Consider the following 24,117-nt stretch of genomic DNA (forward strand, 5'->3'; position numbering starts at 1 on the left):
TCTGACCAGGTTTTCTACTTTGAGCATCTCACAGCTCCTCGCTCCTCATTTTCTCTCCCCAGGTTGGTGTTTCCTCACCGGAGGAAGAGCAAGGCAGATGATGACATCATCTGCAAGCAGTATGTCATGGACACGGGCGTATTCCACTTTGGACCACTGCTGTGCAGGAAGTCAAGAGACTGGTATGTGCTCCCCACCCAGAGTGAGCAGCCTGATGCACTGCCTGCTCGGAGTGAGATGCTGGGATGGGATCTCCAGGGCCCTGTGTTTTCATGGACATGCTTGGAGACATCCTGTCCCAGTGGCCCGATTCAGGGCAGGCCCAGGCAGAGACCTGGGAGATTCCTGGGGCTGAAGGGCCACGGATGTGTGAACTTGGGCAGATAACAGGCACCAGAGTCTTGGAGGAGCTGGGGAGAACCCTGTGGGTGCCTTGGTGGCCAGAGCCATGTGCTGAAGGTGACTTGGGCCAACTTGTGTCCCCCCTCCACATCTCAGCTTCACCACCTGCGAAGAGAACTTTATGGTGCTTTTTTTCAAGTGCTTTGAGCTCTGCAGGTAGACTGAATGAACAATTCTTCTGCTGGTGGTTTTCTAAACCATTCATTAATCTGTAATATTAGTAAGCCTGTATGATCTGACCTACCAGTGGGGCGGGGGGGAACCTGCGGAGGAATAAAAACGGGAATTACATTTCCCTGATCCTGACTGCTGGATAAAGCCTGCCTAAAAAAGTTGTCATTGTAGCTGCTGGCATATTTCTATTTTTAACGTTGCTCTTTTTTTTTTTTTTTTTAACATTAAAAATGAAGTTCTTGTCTTCATGGGAGCTCTGGAGAGCTAGTGGTATTTTGACAACCCAAGGAAATGAAATCAAAACAATTTAAAAACTGGAAGAGGATCCTTAGCTGGGCTGATGAATGGTCTCGGGTTTCTGTTTGCTTTTTTAACCCTTTAACACCAAATTGTGTTCCATACCTGAAAGAAGGGACAAACACCAAATTGTGTTCCATACCTGAAAGAAGGGACATTTGCTAAATTTGGCGTTCCTTTGGGGAACTCCTCCTTTCTGTTTCCTTCCTGAGCCGTTGAGCTAACCCGTGAAATACAAGGCAGTCTCATGGCTTTTTTGGAAAAGGGAAGTTAAACTATTTTTAAAACGTCTCTTCAAAAGCATTTCTTTATACCCTGCAGGGAAGAAAACCCAACAAAGAAGGGGGAAGAAGCCATGTGCCTGGCGTACTTTCATTTTGCCAGGCACCTTTGACTTTCTATTTTGTAAAACACTCTTTATTTAAGCGGCCTGTGCCTCGTTGCACCTCTGGGATGGAGGCACCAGGTGCAGGGGCAGACATCAAAGTAACGCAAGGACAAACACACCTACCACGCAAGGTGCCCCTCAGTGATCCTTTTTCTTAGCCTGCTTGTTCGACTGTGGTCTTTCGGTGCAGCCTCCCGTGCCTGGGACACGGTGCTTTCTGCCATGTGTGATGCAGACAGCGGTCCTGGGCTCTCCTCTGCAGCCTTTTCCCCTTTTGTGGACAGGTACAAGGCGCTGGACCATCCCAGCAACTGCGAGAAGATAACCATCCTCAACGTCACCCCCCTGGAAGCAGAGGTGCAGTTCTCCTTTGAGCACGATCTCAAAGCAGAGACGTTTGTATTAGACCCTCCCAGCATGAGGCTGAAGCCCAAGGAGAAGCAGGTAGGAGACGGGCAGGTAGGGCAGGCAGCAGCAGAAGCTGCCAGGAGCCGTTTCTCTTGCTCACTCGAGGCTCTTCTGCGTTTCTCTTTGCGGGGACCGGGCTAGGAGCTGAGCATCTGGGCGTACCCCACTTCAGCTGGCCTCGTGGAAGACAACCTCGTCTGCTGCGTTAAGGAGAACCCGGAGCCGGTGGTCTTCCGCCTGTGCTGCGAGGGGGTGCAGGTGGAGCTGGGGGTCAGCCCCAAGCAGCTGCATTTCGACAAGCTGCTTCTGCACAGGTCAGTCACCCCACGGCCGCTTGGCCGGGGACGAGAGCTGTCGGCGAGCTCCCCTCCAGCTTCTCTGGCTGTGCGGCTGCTCGCACTGGAGGCTGGGCTACCATCCCTCTTTCTCCCAGTAGCTGCCAGTCTCTTGCCCACTGTTCCTTGCTGGCTTGGATGTCCCGTGACAGCCACGAGCTCTGTAGCCCCCCAGCAATGCATCCTGATGCATTTGTAGCCTATCTGCTCATTCAGAGAGCAGCCCAGTTGCTGCTCCTCATCTCCCTTCTGTTGGATATGCTTTCAGCACCCAGCTCTCCCCCAGGACCTCACCTCTGAGACTTGTGACGCAGAGAAAACATTGAAGGGTGGTTGCAGACGCATGGATAGGGCTGCTCCAAGCTGCATTTGGTTGCAAGACTAGCATGAGCGTCGAGCAGCCGGCGCTGAGTGTCTGCCTGTCTCTGCAGGAGGGACAGCAAGACCCTGGTCCTGCGAAACAGCACCCCGCTGCCCGTGGCCTGGCAGCTCCGTGGGCTGGAAAAGCTCGGTGAGGACTTCTCCGTGTCGCTGCGGGAGGGCATCGTTGGTCCCCGCGCGGAGTTTGGCGTGCATCTGTATTTCAAGGCCACGAAGCCTCTCAGCATTAAGAAGACGATCCAGCTGGAGGTGAGAGGCCCTGTGCCCTCCCTGGCAGAGCCGGGCAGAGGGATCAGCCCTGCGCTCTTAGGGATGGAGACTGTGCTTGGAGGGCACCCTGCCAAGGGGGCGAAAGGGTGAGCCTTCGCGAGACTCCTTTCTTCCTGCGTTGCTGGGGGGCCAGGCCCTGAGCAGCGAGGGACTCTCGCTGAAGGGTGGTGTGTTGGAAACCAGGTGACTCCTCGTGTGCTCTTGTGGGGTGGGTATGCCATGGAGTCAGGAAGAGATGTAAGCGAAGGACACAAGGGTGCCGCGACCCCGACTTCTGCTGCCTCAGACTGGGTTCCCCAGAACACGCGGTGCATCCCTGAGCGTCCATGTCCCCCCAGGTAACCAGGCGCTCCCTCTGCAGCCTAGGTTACGAGGCAGCGTCCACCTCATTGCTCTGCGTGGTAGAACACTCGTTGGGTTGTCCAGACATCGGCGTGTTCCCTGCACCCATCCTGGAGTCCATCTGGGGCTCTTAACGTAGAGCAATAAACTCTCACCCTGTCATTTTTGTTCTGCATGATTGAGAGGCTGCATTCCGGTGAGGATGCTGGGTGAGTGAAGAGGAGAGGGCTGGTTGTCAGTGGCACCTGCTCTGGGCCACCTCACGCTTCTTGGGGCTGTTTTTAGGTGGCTGTGCCTCCCAGGGTGCTTTAGCAGCAGCGTTCCCTGCCGTAGGAGTGCAGAGTTGAGCTGGCAGGGTTTCTTGCTGCAGCAGAACCGCGCTGGGTCAGCCCGCGAGGCGAACAGGTTCAGAAGGCCTGGGCGTCCGCAGATGCTTGTCAAGCAGGGGAGGCCACAGTGGAAGCAGCCAGCGGAGACAATGACTCGTATGTTGTCTATCAAAGGAATTTAGGAGAATGATGTAAGCAGTGTTTGTTTCTTGCTGCCTCAGGTTTCAGACGTGGAAAATGTCCTGGGGATTGTTCAGACCGAAAATATCCAAGTCCTTGCGGAGACCTATGACGTCGCTCTCGACATCAGCATTTCGAAAGGTCAGTGGCTGCCCCCAGAACAGCGCTCCCAGGTGCATTGCTTTGCCTTCGCAGATGGGCAACCGAAGCACTTGGGATGGGGTGAGATAGCATGGAAGTGTGACACGGGCACAGAAAGCACGTGTCTTACAAGCTGTGTGGGGTAAAGCGCTGTCAGGACCCAGCTAGCCTTGAGTCTCTCACCTCTGAACTTCGAAGTGTGCGACTTCATGTCCCGATCGATTTGGGGGCTTTGAAAGCACAGTGACGTGAACAAGGAGTTGGCAACTCCTGAAGGTTCGGCACGGCACAAAAAGTTGTTGGATCTGTGCTTGGAAGCAAGGAGATGGAAACTGAGCTCCTTAGCTGCTGAACCCTGTAGATACACTCCAAGTAAGAAGAGAAGGGGCAGCAAAGTAGCTAGAGAAAACTTGCAAGGATGGAAGCTTGCTGAGGAGGGCTTTGTGCCACCTGAGAACTCCAAATACGTATCTTGTCACTTGATGTAGACTGCAGCAGCTCACAGATATTCACCATTTCCTACCTTGCTCTGCGGGTTTTCTGCAGGTGCAGATGGCAGAGTGGATTTCGGAATCCTTAAGGTCCTGGATGATGCGAAGCAAGTGCTGACTCTGAAGAACAAGGGGAAGTACGAGATTGCCTACAGGTGGGTCCGGCTGCCTGGTCTGTGAATGCACGGTGCCACCATCTGCCCAGGCCTGCATTCTTCTGGCGTCCATGGCTAGAACCTGGCTACCTCATGGTCCAGGTAACTAGAAACCCCGGGCTCTCTAGTCTCAAGTATTTTAGTAGAGAATCCAGCCACACACCAGCGGTTCTTCACAGCTCAGCAGGAACCAGGAGAGACCCTGAAATCTGAGCCACTGGGTGCTGAGATTCCTTGTCTTCCTTTGAGGGTCAGCTCATTTCCTTTTATGAAACTCCTTTAAAGGAGGGAATGAAAAGATTCGGTGTTGAGGTTAGCTTGCGACACTTGTGTTGGTCTGCACTCTGTGTCAGCATCTGGGATTGTCCAAGCAGAGCTGGACTCTTATTTTTTTTTATGATCCCATGCAAAGTCCTGGCTGTGCTGGTGACATCTGTACTTCTAACGACAGAGGTCTTTGTCCCTTCCCTTTCTCCCCAGTTTCAAGCTGGAAACCGCAGTTGCCAACATCCGCGACTTGGCGTCCCACTTCACTCTGCAGCCGCAGAAGGGCGTGCTGCCTGTCTCCAAGTGCGGTGTGCAGGTCCAGCTGCTCTTCCACCCCAAGATGGAAATGGATATTGAGGACAAACCCATCCTGCAGTGCCAGGTGAGCTGCCTGAACCAGGCGGTGTTAGCACACCGTGTCTTGGTGTGAGCAGGACTTGTGTCTTCTGGAAGGAGGTCTTTAGCTGGGGAATCCACTCTCACACGTATACGACCAAGTCTTTGAGAAACCATTTGTGGTGCTCCCTAAGTGGAGCTGTGAATCTGGCGCTGGAGGAGGCGTTTGAACAGGGAGGGTGAGCTGACAGGGACTTGGGATGGGGGCCAGGGGACAGAGGTAGAGGCTGGCTTCTCTGCTGCATTTACCAGCTCCTCCTCCGGTTGCAGGTGATTGAGCCCAGCATTTGTAAAGGAGGCGAGACCATCGCCGTCATCCCGGTGAGGGTGTCAGCAAAATCTGTGTTCAGCAAGTACAGCATTTACCCTGCCTCGCTCATCAACTTTGGTGCCATGGTGAACGGCACCAGGAAAACCTGCACATTCACACTGGAGAACAAAGGAGTCCTCGACTTTAAATTCCACATCTACCAAGCAGACCAGGATGCACCCGTATTGCCAAGGAAAAGGTGAGAGAAGACCTTCACCCCCGTTCCTGCCTGAGTAGGCACCGGCATGGCTGGTGTGTGATGGGCAGCCAGGACGCCTGGGTTCTTGTCCGTCTGCGTCACTGGCTTGTGAGTGGGGAACAGAAGAATGCCTCGGTGTCCCCGTGTGTGGGACAAAGCTGGTGATGTAGCTGATCTGTCCATAAGCGACAGCAATAGGTACTGCAGGCAGCCGTCCAGGAGCCGTCGGGAGCAGGAAGGCTTGCTTCCACGGGGAGGAAGGCCAGCCCTGGCCGCAGAGAAAGGCAGGGAGATCTCAGCATGATGGATGTCTTCTGCTTTCTCCTCTCAGTGCACATGAGATGAAATCCACTCACTCTCACGAGAGCGAAAGCTTCAGCAGAAGGACACCCTCAGTCAAGCAAAGCAAGCCCTCGCTGCAAAAGGACGTGAAGCCCGTCATGCAGGTGGGTGGCTCCTGCTCCCCGACACGTGCCGCTGCGGGTGGTGTGGGAGGACGCTGCCGTGCCCAGGCTGGGGACTTATTGCCCTGGGATGGGACATGGTCTGCGTGATGGAGGTCCATCGTCTGCCAGCCAGGAGCAGAGGCAGGAGTTGCTCAGTCCCATGCTCTTGCTTTATGCTTTAGCACAAGAGGCAATGGCCTCAAATTGCGTCAGGGGAGGTTTAGATTAGATATTAGGAAAAATTTCTTTACTGCAAGAGTGGTGAGGCGTGGGCACAGGCTGCCCAGGGAGGTGGCTGAGTCCCCATCCCTGGAGGGGTTTAAAAAACGAGTAGATGTGGCACTTGAGAATATGGTTTAGTAGGAATGGTGGTATTGGGTGGATGGTTGGACTCGATGATCTTAGAGGTCTTTTCCAACCTGTGATTCTATGATTGTGGCTGGGGTCAAGAGAGGGGAGCAGGTCCTATGCTTGGTAGCTGCTAGCCCAAACAGATCTGTGAATAGCACAGATGCAGAACGTCCCTGTTAGAACTCCCAGTCCACAGATACCAAATGACCTTGCTTTTTTCTTCTCCTCAGTCCCCTCTCTTCTCTCCCACCATTTCTCGCAGTTTTCTCTGCTCTCCTATTTTAGCCCTGGAGGCTGAAGGATCCCAGCTACCACCTTCACCTTTTGCACCCAAACTCCGTTCTCTATGCCCCTTAGGGCAGGCCTGCAGCTCCTCCTGGCTTGTTCATCTCATCCTGGGGCTGCCTTTGGGCCATGGAGTCATCCCTCACTGGGGATGCTCAAGATAAGGCTGTTAGACATCAGCCTCTCTTGGGACTCTTTCTGCAGGCTTGCTTCACTTCAGGCATGTTCACGGTGTACCCTGACTTTGGTTCCATCCCTCCCGGGGGCCAGCAGATGATCAGGGTGGATTGCTGCGCAGAGCCATTGGGGACGTGCGAGGAGCACCTGTCCATCGATATCAGCAACAGAGATCCCAGTGACAATCCCCTTGGCATCCCCTACACCCTGTTTGCCGAGTCCTGCCTCCCAGGTACGCCGCGTCCACAGCTTCCCTTGGGCAGACCTGCTGCTGTTCAGCACCCAGGCTTACTACTGGGAGAGACAGACAGCCGGACCCTAATGTCCCATCTTAAAATCCTCAGAGGTTCCAGTCTTTTTCAAGGCTACCAGTGGGGAGAGGCTGGGAGGGAGGCATGGAGGAGTGAAAGGAATGCGATACCCTTTAAGGCTGAGGGCAACTGAGCTCCATCCTCACAGCCAGCTCCCCCACCTGGGTTGGGTTTAGCAGTGACCTGGGCAAAAGGGGCTTATCGAGCCTTCTGAGAGGCCAGCGGAGTCCAGATGAACTCAGTAGGAAGGCTTCTCCATCCTCAGCCCTTCCTCTTGTCTGTTGGCAGCGTTTGTGGTGGACGACATTGAGTCAATCTTTGAGGAACACCGAATCTGCAGCAACATCAACCTCTGCCACATCCTCCAGACTGTGCAAGACAAGGGCGTGTACATCTCAGAAGAGAAGAAGTTTATCTTCACCAATGTTGTGGTTGGGCACCGGGCCACAGCTCACTTCAAGATCCGCAATGTGAACAAAGTCCCCTGTGATGTGGTCCTCTCCATCAAACCCATCCCTGGTAAGGTAAGAGAACAAGAGACCATGGCGAGCGTTGCTTTTCAAGGGCTTTGTGGTAGCTTGTCTTGTTCTCCAGACTCGTTGATTCCTCTTGCCCAGACTAGTCCAGGTCAGTGCAGGTCAAACTTCAGGGGAGAGCAGCAATGCTGGGCTAACAGTTGGGTTGAATTCAGGTTGAATTGTTTCAAGCAAGGTTCTGGCTCAGCCCTCTGGGTCTTTGGTGGGAGACCTAAACCCTTCTGAACATCTCTTGGAAGCGCACGTGGAGGGGCTTTTCTACGGGACTGACGTGCCAGGGCTCAAAGCAGACCATTTCTTCAGGCTCCCTGGTCTTTTCCCTCTCTTTGAAGGCTAATTCTAGATTATTTGCAAGGTTTTCCATGTGGTCCCCACCTCCACATATGTTGGGTGGCTGCCCGGTGCTCAAAGCAAGCTTTATGGCAGCTCCTTGTGCAACGTCAGTGCCAGTTTGGAGCCACCCTCTGAGATGGAAGGAGCCTGTCGAGGGAAGCAGGAAGGCAGGCGCTGTCTGGGGCTGTTCCCCACAACGCACATAGGAGTAAGACTGCATCACGTTGAAGGATGTTTTCTCCTAATACCGCTCTGTGGGTTCTTCCAAGTTTAAGAGCTGTGTTAGCGACGTTTTCGAGGTGGATCCTGTTCAGATGCATGTGCCCAGCCGCTCCCACGCCTTTGCTACAGTGACCTTCACTCCGCAGAAGGTGCAGAACTACCGGTGCACTTTTAAGGCTTCCCTTGATGTCCAAGCAAGGTAACTCACCCTGGGAAATGGTAGGGGGGAACTTTCTGATAGGTGCTTCTCCTCTGAGAGGACATAGACCCTTTGTTCACCCTAACTCTTTTAGTAGCCTTAAGCAGAGTACGTAGCATTAGATAAGTAAGGAAGAAGTAACTACTAGACATAGCAGAGCAGCAAAATTGGTAGTGGTAGTTTAGCCTGTAGGAGTAACGGTGAGGACGGTGTAATATTGGGTAGCCAACTGGAATTTACTGAAGCAGAAAAAAATGGAGATGTGCAACAGCTCACCTGGGGCTTTCCAAGGACAGAGGATTAGATGAGGCAGTTTCTGCGCCAGCAAGTCAGCATGCGTCGTTTCCTTCTTGTTCATGTTAAAATTGGATGATCCTATGTGATTGCCTGGGGTATGTTAAGGTATTTTATGTTAAGGTATTTTATAGTGAGGAACAACTGGACCCCTTACAGAAGAGGAGCCCAGTTCCTCTGTCCTGGGACCTGTGTTTGCAGCGGGGCTCTGACCTGCTCTTCCCCACCCCTTGAGCTGCTTAACTGGGACAAGACTAAGTCAGCTTTCTGCCCTAATAAGCAATTCCTGGTTTAGTGTCCTTGGAAATAATCTGCACTGATGGTGTGATTTATTTACTTTTCCCTTCTTGCTATTATACCTTTTTCACGCTTGTGCTTTTCGCATATGTCTCATATCACCGCAGCCGGTGAATTTGCCATGTCTCGTTATTGACCTGCTGTACTCCATGCTTTAATGAAGTGAAATGATTTTTAACTGTTATTCTGGAAGGCTCTGGCTTTTGGGAGCAGATTCCTCTTGTGAATGGCCCTGGTCTATCTGGGAGGAGAGGGGTGGGGAGCTGGGTGGTGGGGTTACAGGAGCACCAGCCAGGGAAGACGCAGCGGGCAGCCCTCGCTTCATTGCTTGCCAAGCGGGAAATGGGTTCGTGCCAGGCGTAACGATTTCTCCTCTGCCTCTCCTGCAGCCCTGCGGCGGTGAAAGCGCAAAGCCTGACCTTCGAGATCAGCGGAGATGGGACTCTGCCTCAGGTGACGGTCCTGCGCCCGGTCCTTCGCAATAAGAGAGGGAACCCTCTGCTGGTCTTCAAGAGGCTGTTGCTGGGCAATTCGGAAAAGCTGCCTCTGGTCCTTCGTAACAGTGGCACCGTACCTGCCCAGGTGAGGACCTGCATGGGGAATGTTCTGGTCTGGGAACAAGTGCTCATGCCATGGAGGAAAGGTCCCAGAAAACCTGGTAGACCTTGAAACAGGTCTCAGAAATTCTTTTTAAGCAAATGACTGACTTTTGCTTTCCCGGAAGGGTGTTTCTCTTGGAAATGGGATTTTCTGACCAGTCTGTCCTTTGCAGTTAAACACAACACAACAAAGTTGGTGGGCTGTTCTTCCCCCTGCCCTTCTTCTCATGTTTCAGCTCGCAGGGGCGTGTGTGATGTCCTAGTTACATGAGATTGTGTTTGATCCCGTTTTACTACCTAATAATTGAACTCAGTTGTAGTTGAATTACCTTCTGCTCGTTACTTTTAATACTTTCTGTCCTGTTTGGTTATGTTTAAATTATATCCCAATACCTCTGAACACTTTTTTTCTTTTTCTCTGCCTGATTTTACTTAAACTTTGTGCCAAGAGCCGTGTTTGAAATGGGGCAGCGTTGCGGGTTCCCCGCGCTGGCCCAGCAGCAGGATGGTGTCCATGTGGGTGCCATCCTGTACCCACACCGGCATGGTCGTGCTCTGTATCCCTTTTCTCAGTTGGCGATAGACGTGTTGGATGAAGGGGGAGTTTTCTGCTTGAAAGCCCGGCCCACCACACACTGCACCTATCAAGCTGCAGGAACGCGGGAGGACTCTCCTGGAGAAGGTAAATTCGTTAGCCATGAAGTGTGGTCATGCACACAGGGGCAATGTGTGCCTTGCTCTTGGCTTGGCCAAGCAGCAGCCAGGTGTTAGACACAATTTCTTCCCTGGGGCTCTCGGTACCCCTAGTTTTTCATGTGGACTCTGCCGCATTTCTTTCTAGCAAGTCATAGGAAGTTTTCCTGTTCTTCTGGGCATGGTGGGTTGGGTTGGAGGGACCTATCACCACTTCAGTGGACCGTCTGAGGTCTTGGCTGCATGTGGGAAGTTAGCAGGCTGAACAGAGGCAGCCCTTGAGCCCACAGCCAGCCAACAAAAGCCAAAACCGCTCTTTGACTCAGCTTTACGTACAGCAGAAGCTGGGTGGATGCAGTTCGAGTGAGAACTAGGTCTTAACTTGAGGTTAAGACACTTGAGCAGTGATATGCAGGGTGGTGGTGTAGTCTTGTGAACGTAGGAGGAGAGTCTGAAACCACTGGTGGGACAACCTGTACTTAGAGGCAGCTGGGATTCAACCTCTTATTCCTCTTACACCCTGTGGAAATATCTATCGTTGTCTCTGATTTCCATTGCTGTGCAGAGAAGCCGCACACCGCTTCCCTGGTCCTGCACCACGGGGAATTAGCAGAGTTTGACGTGCTTTTCAAACCCACCCTGGCCTGCCGTGTGGAAGGGAAGATCCGCCTGTCAGTGGTGGACAACCCGTATGAAGAGACCACCATTCAGCTGGTGGGCGAAGGCTACGAGGATGACTTCACGCTAGATAACATCTATGGACTAGCAGCAGACAGCAAGGAAGAAAACACTGAGGGAACTGTGGAGGAAGACGTGATTGAGGGTAAGACAGGCTGTCAAGATGGAGCAAGGAATAGGAAAATACGCATTTCTACTCACCTTGTGCTGGTGCAGGTGTGGTCCAGCCTTAGCGGACAGATCCTGCTGCCTTTTGGAGCTTACAGAGCAGCCACACTTGAGAGCACAAGGGAAGACTGTCTGTCAAGGGAGAAGCTTGCAGGCTAGCAGAGAAGGGTCAGAGATACCAGCGTTCAGCTGAGTATCTCTAGCAGGAGGTCTACCAGCCGCTGGTACGCGATGGGAGATGAAGACCATGTGTGATGATTTGTCCTCTGTATGACCAGGCCTGTGCCGTCACCCACCGGAGCCAGTGGTCTGTGAGCGTGCCTGCCGTGTGCGCGGAGGCAGCGCGTGCTGCACTGCTGTCTCTGCACAGACACAGCCACGCGTTTAGGGAGACATCAGGGCATTTCCCTGAAAGCGGTGGGACTGGGAGCTGCATCTCCCAGAGGGAAGGAAGGCTTGGAGCAAGGGAGAGTTGAGTTGGGCATACGCTTGTCCGCGCGTGTGAGGGGGCAGATGGACCTCACCGCTCGCTGAGATCTCTTGCACTCATTCTTATAACAGCTGCCAGAGTGGACCACATCCAGTTCGGGGACTGTCACGTCGGGAAGCCCTACGCCGTGACCTTCACCATCACCAACCGCAGCAGGGCGGAGGCGATGCGCTTTGAGTGGCTGGCAGCCCCCCCGTTTCACTTCTCCCCCCAGGTGAGCTGGGACGGCTCTGCCTTTCCCCGCTGCTTGAGCCCTGCCCAGCGTGTTCCCAGGAGCTGGCAGGGAGTCACCACGTACCGGTGAGAGCCCGTTTGGGTGCCACGTAGGAGATGCAATCCCTGGCTTTGCTGGGGCAGGGCTGTCAGCCCCACAGAAAAGGCTCCATGGTGTGGGAGCTTGCTTTGTTTGTCCTTTCCTCTATTCAAACTCAGATGAATACGCAGCAAGATGCAGATTCCTGGCACAGCTGCTCACCACATCAGTCCCTGTGTTGTCAGTCCTGCCTTCGTCAGTGATTCCAGTTTGGTCTTGGCTCTCTGGTTCTCCCTAGGTGGGACATCTCCATGCTGGCTGTGCTAAGGACATCACAGTGACCTTGAAATCGGATGTCCCGGTCACCTTCAAAATGCACCCTGTGAAGTGCAGGGTGGCTGGGATCACCTTCCAGCTGCCGCCGGACGAGGTTGCCGACTGGCACGACTGCCTGCGCACCGTCAAGTGGGTGGAGGATACCACGAGGGGCCCGATAGCCCCAGGCAGATGGCTTCTGAGGAAGAAGGTAAGAAGCGCGATAGCAAAAGCTAACCGAGCTTCCACAAAAAGAGTTGCCGATGGCAGCAGACCTGCTGGCTCAGCAGCTCCTCCTTCCTCCTGCCGTTTGATCCATCCGTGACGTTAACCAGCAGTGCGTTTTAGGGGAGAGGTAGGTGCCCGGCGACCTGCTACGCTCACACGAGATGGGGAAATCGTTTTGACAGGAGAAGTTTAGCCAGATGCAAACGATCGATCTCTGCCAAAAGCTGCCCTGTTGCAGCCCGGGTTGAACAGGAGGTCGTATTTTACGATAGCACATTTGGTGGTGTTAAAATCTCTGTGTCTGATTGAGCGCCTTTTCACGAACAAGGAGTTAAATCCACTGCGCTCTGTCTCTTGTTTTGGAGGGCAACACTAGCGCTCTTCTACGTATGCTGGCCAGCCCACCAGCGCATCGTGGGTGAGCTCTGAGCTCTGTCTGCACTGATACCAGAGATTTTGGTTGCGGTCTCTCTACCATCTACCTATCTGTATGGCAGTTGGGCAGGAGTCGGAAGAAAGATTGTCTCCAGAAACTCTTGCTTTTACTATCCCAATTGCCAAACACACTTACCTTGGGTGATGGTTCTTCCCTAGTTTTTGGACAATTGTAAGGGCTGTAAACCAAACTTCTTCCCCATCAGAGCATCAGCAGCTGGAGGCTTTCCTAGTGAGTTCATTGCCATCCCAGAATGCCTGTCGCCAGCCCTCACCAGCATGGCTGTTGCCCCACACATGACATCTGGAAAGCCCTTTCTCATAAGACAAGAAGGAAAAGGTGCTTTCCAGGTTGGTTTGTTCTTGGGGTTCTCCATCTACAGAGCTCCAGCAGGGGCACATCTCCTAATGTAGAGGCCTGCTGGATTTATAGAGGGCCAGGAAAAGGGTCAGACGCCCTACAGGGTTGAAACATGGGGACTGGTGCTTGGTGATAGTCCCCACAGGTGTATTCACAGTGGTGGTGGTGATTGCTTTGATCAGTAGGTAGAAACAAATGCTATAGTGGAAGGGCCAAGTTTAGGCATCTTTCCAGGGAATTAAATGGGAATGGTCCTTCCTAGCCCCTGTACGTGGCTGATTTTGGAGGTCGAAAGGCTCCCTGCTCAGTTTGACTTTCTGGGCTCTGCTGAGTGATTCTTCCCTCTCCTGTTTGGAGGTGATGGGGCCCGAGCCAGAACCAGCTCACACTGTCCTGGAGAAGAGCAGCCGCGAGGTAGAGCTTCGCCTGAGCGCTGTCGTTGACTATGCCGACTTCAAGCTGGATACGGACGTGATTCAGTTCCAGGAGACCTCGCTCTTCCAGACGAGGATGGAGTGAGTGCTGGAGGCCAGGCTGGGACCTGCGAGTGGGAGCTGCCTTGCCCACCTCAAAGCCCCGCAGGGTCTGGCAGCGGGGTCTCGTGGGGTCTGGGTGCGTGGCTGTACCTGCTGGGCCCGTCTGGGCAGTCCCCATGGCCGTTCACCGGGGCTGTGGTGTGGGTGGGACGGGTGCAGCGCTGGGCGAGGGAAGGGGCCCCCGGCCAGCGCGATGGCAGGGGCCCGTCGGTTCCTTCCCGAGGAGCCGGCCTGGCTTGTGTGACTCCCCCCCGCCCCGCGGTCCCTTCTCTGCCCTGCGCAGAGCGACTGTGCCGACTTCCAGACAGAGAAGAGCGTTGCCGCAGCCCCCGCCAGCCCGGGGGGCTCGGAGGTGAGCCTCGCCTTCAGAAACGCCTTCCTCCAGCCCACGGCCTTCCAGGGCACGGCGGAGCACCCGGCCTTCGCCGTCAGGGCCCCGAGACCTCGCGTGCCCACAAGACGGCCTCCATCGCCGTCTGCTCTGCGGGCGGCCCGGCCCCCGGCACCAGCAAGATGGTGGTCTCCTGCCCCGGGGGGGCGGGCGTCTCCTGGGTCTACTGCCTCCGCGGGCTCCCCCCTCAGCAGTGACCCGCTCCCCTCCCCGCGGGAGTCTGTTAATTAACGGAGCGTTCATTAAAGGTAAAGGAGGAGCTGCTGTCTGGTGGGGAAGGGCGCCCCTGGCGGCGGGGCGTGGCGTTGCGCGGCAGGCGGCCTCCGCGCCGCGGGGGGGCGCGGCGGGGCCGGTGGTGCCGGGGTCACGTGGGCGGGCGTCACGTGGGCGGCGGCGGCGGCGGGCGGTGTGGGTCCGGCGGGGGCCATGAGCGCGGAGCGGGAGCTGGCGCCGCTGGCGCCGGGCGTGGTGCGGGCGCTGAACGACAAACTGTACGAGAAGAGGAAGGTGGCGGCCCTGGAGATCGAGAAGTGAGCGGTGGGGGCTGGCGGGAGCCGGGGGGGGCTGCGCCGGGGCCGGGGAGGGGCAGGCCGGCCCGGCCCTGAGGGGAGGGGGGGGTCCTGGGGCTGCTCGGATGCTGAGGGACCGGGGGGGGGGGGGCGAGGGGTCACCCCGCGCCGGTGGCAAAGTGACCCTGCCCGGGGACAGCCCTGGGGGGTGGGGGAGGGAGAAGGGCTCCGCGCCCTGCCTGCCGCCCCGGTGCCGCCGGTCGCGGGAGTTGGGCTGCGAGCCCGGGAGCCGGGTCCGCGGTGAGCCCCGTGGAGATGGCCGGGTACCCATGAACCCCATGCAGGTGGCTGTGTCCCCAGTGAACCCCATGCAGGTGGCCGGGTCCCCATGAGCCCCGTGGAGATGACCGACTCCCAGGTGAGCCCCCTGCAGAGACCCGGGTCTCCGGTGACCCCCATGCAGATAGCTGGGTCCCCCGTCAACCCCATGCAGGTGGCCGGGTCCCCGGTGAGACCCCTGCAGAGACTGGGTCCCCGGTGAGCCCCGTGGAGATGGCCGGGTCCCCACTGACCCCCACGCAGGTGGCCAGGTCCCCATGAACCCTGTGGAGATTGCTGGGTCCCCATGAACCCTGTGGAGATGACCGGCTCCCAGGTGAGCCCCATGCAGGTGACCGGGTCCTGGTGAACCCCGTGCAGAGACCCAGGTGCCCGGTGAGCCCTGCGCCAGCAGCGGAGCCTCAGAAGCTGACCGGGAACACGGCACCCGCTCCTCGGCGCTGCTGGCGGAGGTGCCGGCACTTTGGCCGTGGGATGCGAGGGCTCCCCAGGGCAGCAGGCCGGCGCTGGGGCGGCCGTGCCCCTCATCCGTGCCCCTCATCCGTGCCCGTCGCCCGCACCCATCTCCGGTCAGCCGTGGTTTGTCACCTCGCGGTGCCGTCCCAGGTGTCTCCCGCGCTCCGTCCCGGCTGCCGTGGTGCGAAGCGCCCGCTGTCGCCCTCGGGTGTTGCCCGGGCTCCATCTGGCATCGCTGCTGCTCTGGCGCTCCCGGCGCCCGCCGCCATGGCCGTGCCCTCTCTGGCGCTGCCCGCACACGTTCCCCGCATCTCCTCTCGCTCTCGCTGCTCTGGGTGCTCTCTGCTCCTGCTGTCCGTGGCTTTGCCGGGGAAGGGCTGTGTCTTCCCCGGGCGCTACCGGAGGGCTCAGCTCCCGGAGCAGACCCAATGCATCCCCTCGGGACAGCCCAGCGCGGGGCTGGGAGCGTTGGTCCGAGCCGGAGGGCGAGTTCTGGGTGGGAGACGCGGCTGTGGTGAGCCTGTGAGGGGAGCAGCCAGCGGCGCGGGGACGGAGCTGCTCTGCCCAGGCTTTGGCAAGGGGCGCGGGGTGGGAACCATGCGCCTGGGACGTGGAGGGTGCACCTGGGTGGCAGAGAAAAACTGCTCGTGGGGTGGGGTGGGTGTTTGCTGGGGTACAAAGGCGATGCATCCAGGCCCTTCTTCGGTTCCAAGGCGTTGATCTTTTGCTCGTTTTTACTCTTCTTCACGGGAGTGGTTTCTGAGGGTGGGTTGGGGTGGGCGCGCTGCGCTGTCTTCGCAGCTCCGGCCACGGGGACGCTTCGGTAGCTGCTGCCCCTTTGCTGCTGCGCCGGGGGATGCTCTGCTGCAGCTGATTCTGACCCAGGATGATGGTTTCATGCTTGGCTTGTGCCAACTGAAGTCTGGTTTGGCATTAGCCAGTTCAGCTGACGGAGCTGGAAGCCCACTTTGGGGGAGGGTTTGAGGGGGAAGGCAAGGGCCAGCCCTCTCTGCAGATGCACGGATTCAGAGCGGCTCAAACCCATCGCAGAATGGCACCAGCAGCCTCTCAGCTCCGGTACCTCCTCATCCTCTGGCCTCTAATGTGGGAGCAGCTCCCTCTGCCTGCAGACTCTCTGACGCTGTGCGCTGCTTTTTGCCTCGTTAGTTAAATCTGGAGCCCTTTCAGCTCTTGCAGCAAGTCTGTGAAGTTATTCCTGTTTAGACAAAGCTCTGCTCATGAAATGTAGGCGGTGAAAGGATCGCCCCGGCAGTCGCTGCTGCTCGAGCTTGGTGCGTTCCTCCTGCCGGAGCCTGCTGCTGGGGTGGGACTGGGGGCCGGAGCCGACCCCCTAAAGCAGCAGTTTGTGAGAGCAGGTCAGGCTGTAGCTGCTGGAGAGCTTGGCTTCGGGGGGGTGAGCTGTGTGATATCCCCGGGGAGAAAGGGGGCAGCTGCTCTGCGCAGAGCAGGGTGAGAACAGAGCTGCCGTTAATCGTTTCGAGGGGAGAAAGTTCATAAACATCTTCCATAATGATTTTCCTGGGTTGTAGAGTGGGTGATTGCCCAGTGGTGCCCGTCTCAGAGAGGGCAGCATGAGATTCGATATAGGGCCAAAAAATCCCCTAAGTGGAGTTAGGCAGTGGAGGCTTCTACACCTTCGTCGAAGATTAAGGTAAAGATCCTTATACATGCCGAGATTTTGACATGTGTGGTGCCAGGTGACGGATAGAAGTGGAAGAAAAAGGGAAAACCAGCGTTGCATTGGCCGGGAATCGAACCTGGGCCTCCGGCGTGGCAGGCGAGAATTCTACCACTGAACCACCAATGCCAGATGTGCACTGCTGGCTGCACAGCTGGCTGCACAGCTGGCCCTGCCACAGGAGAGCCGGGCCTGGAGGGCTGGTCGGGCGACCCGGGGCCTTGGAGCGATCCGTGGGCTGGAGCGGGGTTATGGCCTCTTCGTTACAGCGCGGCCGGGTAACGAGGGGTTGCGGGGGAGGAGCAGGTCTGGCGTGCGGAAGCTTTGCTGGCTCTTTGGTTAAGCCTTGCACTGGTGAGTAGTGTATTTACATAAATCACAGAGTCATTAAGGTTGGAAAAGACCTGTAAGATCATCAAGTCCGACCGTCACCCCAACCCCACCACAGCCCGAAGTGCCACATCCAGACGTTTTCTGCACCCCTCCAGGGATGGGGACTCCCCCACTGCCTGGGCAGCCTGGGCCAACGCCTGAGCACTCTTTCAGTAAAGAAATTTTTCCTCATCTCCAATCTAAACCTCCCCTGAGGCAGCTTGAGCTTCCTCTTGTCCTGTCGTGATGAAGCGGCGTGCCAGCTGAACTGGGTGGCTGCAAGGGTCAAATCTTCATGCTGAGCCTGTGTCTGGTGGGCAGCAGTTCCCCGCCGAGGCACCAGCCGAGCGGTCTCTGTGTGAGGGGAGAGCTCTGGTTTCACTTCAGCGTTCCCCGTTTTGGTAGCACTTTCTCTGGCATTTGTCGTGGCTGAAAATCCCTGTTTCGGACAGCTGTAGGGAGCCGAGCTCCGGAGCGTTTGTGTCGGGCAGACCCTGAAGCCCCCTGGATGCTTTCCTCTTCTCTCTCCAGGCTGGTGCGAGAGTTTGTGGCTCAGAACAACACGTCTCAAATCAAGCACGTGATCCAGATCCTGTCGCAGGAGTTCGCGCTCTCCCAGCACCCCCACAGCCGGAAAGGCGGGCTCATTGGCCTGGCCGCCTGCTCCATCGCCCTGGGCAAGGTACGTAGGTGCTGGGGGGGTTTTCGGCTCGTGCAGGTTGCGATGGGGGAACGGTGGCTCCTCCTGGGTCAGCGTGATGGGAAGAGTCAGGCTGGCGGCCCCACAGCTCCCCGGCTCCCTCCCTGTGTTGCAGCGTACGGCTGGGTTGCGTTTGAGTTTCCCCAACGCGCGCAGCCACATCTCTTGGGCACAGGAGCGCGTTCTGGCCCGGGTCTCATCTTGGCAGCTCCCTAGGCGTGGTTTAAGTCCATCTGTCCGCCCTCCGGCTCCAGCAGCTGGACTGGACTCAGCGGGTCCAGCACAGGAATCTCAGGCTCCGGAGGTAAGAGAAGAAGCCTACAGAGAGGACGACTTTCCCTTGGTCAAGGAGGACTGCATGAGGGATCGCTTAAGCAATCTGGACGTCCACAAATCTATGGGCCCCGATGGAATGCACCCACGAGTGCTGAGGGAGCTGGCGGATGTCATTGCTGAGCCACTCTCCATCATCTTTGAGAGGTCCTGGAGGACAGGAGAGGTGCCCGAGGACTGGAGAAAGGCCAATGTCACACCAATCTTCAAAAAGGGCAAGAAGGAGGACCCAGGGAACTATAGGCCGGTCAGCCTCACCTCCATCCCGGGAAAGGTGATGGAGCAGCTTATCCTGGAGGCCATCATCAAGCAAGTGGAAGAAAAGAAGGTTATCAGGAGTAGTCAGCATGGATTCACCAAAGGGAAATCATGCTTGACCAATCTGATAGCTTTCTACGATGACATGACTGGCTGGGTAGATGAAGGGAGAGCCATGGATGTTGTCTACCTGGACTTCAGCAAGGCTTTCGACACAGTCTCCCATAATATCCTCCTGAGGAAGCTGAGGAAGTGTGGGCTGGATGAGTGGTCGGTGAGGTGGACTGAGAACTGGCTGAATGGCAGAACTCAGAGCGTTGTCATCAGCAGCGCTGAGTCTAGTTGGAGGCTGGTAACTAGTGGTGTCCCCAGGGGTCAGTACTGGGCCCAGCCTTGTTCAACTTCATCAACGACCTGGATGAAGAGTTAGAGTGTACCCTCAGCAAGTTTGCTCATGACACCAAACTGGGAGGAGTGGTGGATACACCGGCAGGCTGTGCTGCCATTCAGCGTGACCTGGACAGGCTGGAAAGTTGGGCAGAGAGGAACCTGATGAGGTTCAACAAAGGCAAATGCAGGGTCCTGCACCTGGGGAGGAACAACCCCAGGCACCAGTACAGGCTTGGGGCGGACCTGCTGGAGAGCAGCTGTGTGGAGAGGGACCTGGGTGTGCTGGGGGACAACAGGTTGACCATGAGCCAGCAGTGTGCCCTGGCTGCCAAGAAGGCCAATGGCATTCTGGGATGCATTAGGAGGAGTGTGGCCAGCAGGTCGAGGGAGGTTCTCCTTCCCCTCTACACTGCCCTGGTGAGGCCTCATCTGGAGTACTGTGTCCAGTTCTGGGCTCCCCACTTCAAGAAAGATGAGGAGCTACTGGAGAGAGTCCAGTGGAGGGCTACGAGGATGGTGAGGGGACTGGAACATTTCTCCTACGAGGAGAGGCTGAGGGAGCTGGGCTTGTTCAGCCTGGAGAAGAGAAGGCTGCGAGGGGACCTTAGAAATGCTTACAAATACCTGAAGGGTGGGTGTCAAGAGGATGGGGCCAAGCTCTTTTCAGTGGTGTCCAGTGACAGGACAAGGGGCAATGGGCACAAACTGAAGCAGAGGAAGTTCTGTCTGAACACGAGGAAGAACTTCTTCCCTCTGAGGGTGACGGAGCACTGGAACAGGCTGCCCAGGGAGGTTGTGGAGTCTCCTTCTCTGGAGATATTCAAGACCCGCCTGGACGCGGTCCTCTACAACCTACTGTAGGTGGCCCTGCTTCGGCAGGAGGGTTGGACTAGATGACCCACAGAGGTCCCTTCCAACCCCTACCATTCTGTGATTCTGTGAGTCTTTGTTAACAGAGCTGCGAAGAGTCTCTGCCCTTCCATCTCCCACCCCCAGCTCAGCCGGCTCCGACAGGGCCTGCGGGAAGTGGTGTTAAGCTGTGGGCCAAACGGTGGTGGAGTCGTCGTCAGAACAAGCGAGCGGCACGAGGTGTCAAGCTGCGCCAGCCTGGGCTCGCAGCTTTCTCTTGGGCGCGGCAGAAGTTTCACTTGCTGAGTGCGTGGGTTGCTTGGTCTGGTTCTGGAGGCATCATATTGATGCCCTTGTGCGAGAAGTTGGCTGATTTCTTCCCAGTTAAGGTTTTTCTCTGTAACTTCCCTCTCGTTAGGGAGAGCCAGCTCAGTGAGTTGCCTCCAGGGCTATGCCAGAGCACCCGGATCCCCGCGGAGAGGAGCCCAGACCCTGCAGGCCCGCGGCTTCATCGGGCGTTTGACTCAAACCACGCAGCTGGTTTTTGAAAACGCTGAGAAGGGAAGGAGTCAGTTTGGTCTGTAGTAAGGTGTGCGTCCAAGAAAGCAGAGGGCTCGGGGAGAGCGGGTGGTGCCTGTTAGAAGAGCTATGAAGTAAATTAGAACTCGTTTATTCCCCTTCTAGAGTCGTGATCGGTCTGAGCAGATGCTTTGAAGCCTGGTGGCTTTTACGCTGACAGCCTGTATGCTGCTGGCTGGGGGCTTCTGAGCAGTGCTCCTGCTTCGTCCTCGTGTTAAAAGGCCGAGTTTCTTTTCAAGCCCTCCTCTCCGGGGTGAGCAATGCGCTGCTCTGCCCTCAGCGCAGGCACCTAACCCGCCTTCGCCTCCGGCACAGCTCGGGGACAGGAGCTCTGTGCTGCCGGTGCAGCTGGCGCTGGGGAGTGGAGGAGCTGCTTTTGGTGGCCTTGAGGGGCACTGAGATAACTTGGAGTTGGACTTCTAATCTGCTGGTTTGCGCCTTGTTGATTTTCTTACTGTCCCCTGTGCTAGGCACTGAGGAAATGCTGGCGTGTTTCCCCAAAGCAGGGTTTTTTAGCTTCAGAACAAGCCAGCCTCCTGCCTCCACCTCTGGGTCTGTCTGAAACTCCTGCTGCGCTGCTGAATCCTTAAGCAAAAGCCTTTTGGGCTGGGGGTTGGCGTCACTAATGACCGTATTTGCTCACGTGCAGAGTCAGGGTCGGCCTAGCGTGACCCTTCTGTGGTGCAGGAGGACAAACTTCCGTGTGTAAAATCAATCTTGCCTGCGAATAGAGCCCTGCAACCACTTTATCTAACAGATGTGTCCAGCTTAGCTGTGCCAGCTGTGGTATCCCCTCGTCTGTAAGCACCTGCACGGGCTGAAGCTGCTCCTCTTCTGGTAGCTGGGACTGTGGCTGAGTGAGTGTTTCTGGAGACCGCAGGGCAGGAAATTGCTCTGGGGACTGCTGAAGGTCTGTCCTTTTGTGAAGCCCATATCACCCGCTCCTTCGTGGTCCCCAGCTCCTGACGTTACAAAGAGGAGCCCAACAGACCAAGGGCTGCTTTGCTTCACTGAAGGTGCAGGTAGGATCGGTCCGACCCTGTCTGGGATGTTCTCCCTGGTCCTGGAAACCTCGGTGGGTTCATGCAGAGACCAGCTGGTGGAGCAGGATAAATCCTGGCGGAGAGCTGGTGGCCGCTGGCTTTGCTGGGGATCTGCCTCGTCTCCTGCCTGCGGGGCAGAGGGAGGCAGGGATGCATTTCTCTGTGAGTCTGTCTCCAGCAGAGACGAGCGGTGTGCGGTGGGAAGCAGCCCCTCTTGCTTTGCAGGGCACTCGAGCACTGGAATAACTGCCCAGACTTCACAGAATCACAGAATGCTTTGGGTTGGAAGGGACCTTAAGAGGCCATCTAGCCCACCCCCCCTACAGTGAGCAGGGACATCTTCAACCAGACCAGGTTGCTCAGAGCCCCGTCCAAGCTGGACTTGAATGTTTCCAGGAATGGGGTGTCTACTGCTTCTCTGGGCAATCTGTGCCAGCGTTTTACCACCCTTGTCATAGAAATTTTCTTCCTTATATCCAGTCTAAATGTACTCTCTCTTAGTTTAAAGCCATTGCTCCTTGTCTTATTGCAACAAATCCTGCTGAAAATATCTTGCCCATCTTTCCTGTAGGCCCCTTCAGGCACTGGCAGCTGCTCTAAGGTTTCCCTGGAACCTTCTCTTCTCCAGGCTGAACAGCCCCAGCTCTCCCAGCCTCTCCTCATAGGAGAGGTGCTCCAGCCCCCGGATCATCTTTGTGGCCCTAACTTCTTGCACATCTCTGGGAATCAAAACCAGCCAAGTACAGCTGCAATAATCTCTTCAGTTGCTGTGTAGCCTCCCTCGAAGCGATTTTTCGGCTTGCTCAGTTGGCTGTCATTGTACCTGAATAAGAAGATTCAGTATTTTCAGTAATAAAATGCAGAATTCAATAATGAATGCTGGCCAGCGTAGATGCACTAAGCCATCCCGGGTCTGAGCTTTTGTGGCATGCCCACGTGCTCTCTTCCAGGGTTGCGCTGTCTCTTCCCTGTCCCCGTAGCATGGCCCTCAGCTAACCGGTCCTCTCCTGTCCACCAGGACTCTGGGCTCTACCTGAAGGAGCTGATCGAGCTGGTGCTGATGTGTTTCAATGACGCCGACAGTCGGCTGCAGTACTACGCTTGTGAGGCCCTCTACAACATTGTCAAGGTGGCCAGGGGCTCCGTCCTCCCACACTTCAACGTGCTCTTCGATGGCCTCAGCAAGGTGAGAAGCTTCCTCTCAACTCTCATGTGCTTTTATTTCCCACGCTGGAGAAGTAAGGCTTGTCCTCTAGTCCTTATCTTCTCTGGGTCAAACAAACCGAGTTGTCCAAGGTCTTCTTTTGAAGGAAGCTGGTTTGCTTTGACCCAGGCAGGTCCGAAGGACCGAAAGAGCAGTTTCTGCAGCGGCACAGTGGCCACTGACGTTGCGGGTGCTGGAGCTCGTTGTAAGATACCTTGTTTTCTGTTCTCAACTTCAAGATGTATTTTTGTGCTCCTTATTGAGTGGTGTTAGGAAATGAGGCTGACAGGACTGCTGCAGGTGAGGTGGCTCAGCAGTACTACGGCTTTGTGGGGCCTGCAGGGTCAAAACCATGTCTGCGTATGCGTGTCGTTGCAGTTTGTGCCTGTAGACTTGTGTTTCTCTGCCGCTTGAGTGTGGCTGCTGGCCCATGAAAGCCTGCACAGCTGAGGGAGGTGATGGGTGCTTGATAACCCCCCTTAGGAAGTCTCTTGGGAGAATTTATTGCAGCCTGATGAGGAGTTGGAGATAAAGGGACTTCTGTGTCCGTCCCTGTAACACCAAAGGAGAGCAACAGCCCTGGGAGCTCTGTGGCAGAGCGGGGAGCAGACCTGGGGCCTGCTGCTGCAATGGCCCTTGTTTCTGTCATTCACAGCTGGCTGCCGATCCTGACCCGAACGTCAAAAGCGGCTCTGAGCTCCTTGATCGGCTTCTCAAGGTAGGTTTTCCCCTCTCCGGCAGAGAATCCTTGGTGCAGGCTGCAGACATGTCCTGGCTGGGGATGTGTCGGTCCCCGAGGCAGCAGCTGCTAAAACCATCCCAGCTCAGTCCTGTGGCTACTGTCGAAGCATTTCTTCCTCTCACTGACCGTAGCCTGGTGGACCGAGGGTCTGGTGGCGATCTCGGGCAGCTGGGTTGAGGGGCTTGTAGGTTATCGCGGTGCCACGTGTGCGTTCAGCTCTTGGGAGCCGGCTGTGTGGGGAAGCAAGGTTTGAGTCTGAGTCGAGTGGCAGCCCTGTCGCAGGCAGCAGAAGGGCTGTTCCCCTGCTCCTTCTGTCTTGCCTAAGCGAGTAGCGAGGAGAAGTGAGCGGAGCTGCTCTGGGAGGAGCAGAGCTGCTGCTTGGGGCTGGGGGGCTCGGTTCCTGTTCTGCCTGCCGATGGGCTTTTGCTTGCACGGACCTCCCCGTTCCTTTTCTGCTGCTCGGAGGTGAGTGGCTCCCTGCCAGGTCCTGCCCCCCCTGCTCCTCCGTGTTGGCACAGCAGTTAACGCAGGCTCTGCATCATCTGCTGCAAAGCTTCCTGCTGGGAAATCCGCTCCACCGC

At 56.3% G+C, this 24,117-nt stretch overlaps 1 protein-coding gene and 1 non-coding gene across 2 annotated transcripts in view; one reads left to right on the top strand and one right to left on the bottom strand.

The window, feature by feature from the left end:
• Positions 1–24,117, top strand: part of LOC142362807 (hydrocephalus-inducing protein homolog) — a 28,879-nt gene that overhangs the window by 748 nt on the left and 4,014 nt on the right. The window contains exons 3-23 of the mRNA XM_075433428.1: positions 63–182; positions 1,546–1,705; positions 1,811–1,983; positions 2,436–2,634; positions 3,548–3,647; positions 4,194–4,293; positions 4,774–4,942; positions 5,227–5,465; positions 5,797–5,911; positions 6,752–6,956; positions 7,324–7,559; positions 8,174–8,325; positions 9,306–9,498; positions 10,089–10,197; positions 10,774–11,031; positions 11,616–11,758; positions 12,096–12,323; positions 13,494–13,651; positions 17,970–18,120; positions 22,609–22,776; positions 23,450–23,512. Of these exons, the coding sequence (XP_075289543.1) occupies positions 63–182; positions 1,546–1,705; positions 1,811–1,983; positions 2,436–2,634; positions 3,548–3,647; positions 4,194–4,293; positions 4,774–4,942; positions 5,227–5,465; positions 5,797–5,911; positions 6,752–6,956; positions 7,324–7,559; positions 8,174–8,325; positions 9,306–9,498; positions 10,089–10,197; positions 10,774–11,031; positions 11,616–11,758; positions 12,096–12,323; positions 13,494–13,651; positions 17,970–18,120; positions 22,609–22,776; positions 23,450–23,512 (3,439 nt within the window). The remainder of the gene's footprint in view (positions 1–62; positions 183–1,545; positions 1,706–1,810; positions 1,984–2,435; positions 2,635–3,547; positions 3,648–4,193; positions 4,294–4,773; positions 4,943–5,226; positions 5,466–5,796; positions 5,912–6,751; positions 6,957–7,323; positions 7,560–8,173; positions 8,326–9,305; positions 9,499–10,088; positions 10,198–10,773; positions 11,032–11,615; positions 11,759–12,095; positions 12,324–13,493; positions 13,652–17,969; positions 18,121–22,608; positions 22,777–23,449; positions 23,513–24,117) is intronic.
• Positions 17,125–17,195, bottom strand: TRNAG-GCC (transfer RNA glycine (anticodon GCC)). Its single transcript has one exon. It is a non-coding gene; the product is annotated as a tRNA-Gly (tRNA).

The sequence above is a fragment of the Opisthocomus hoazin genome, chromosome 12 (assembly GCF_030867145.1).
Source record: "Opisthocomus hoazin isolate bOpiHoa1 chromosome 12, bOpiHoa1.hap1, whole genome shotgun sequence".
Lineage (NCBI taxonomy): Eukaryota > Metazoa > Chordata > Aves > Opisthocomiformes > Opisthocomidae > Opisthocomus > Opisthocomus hoazin.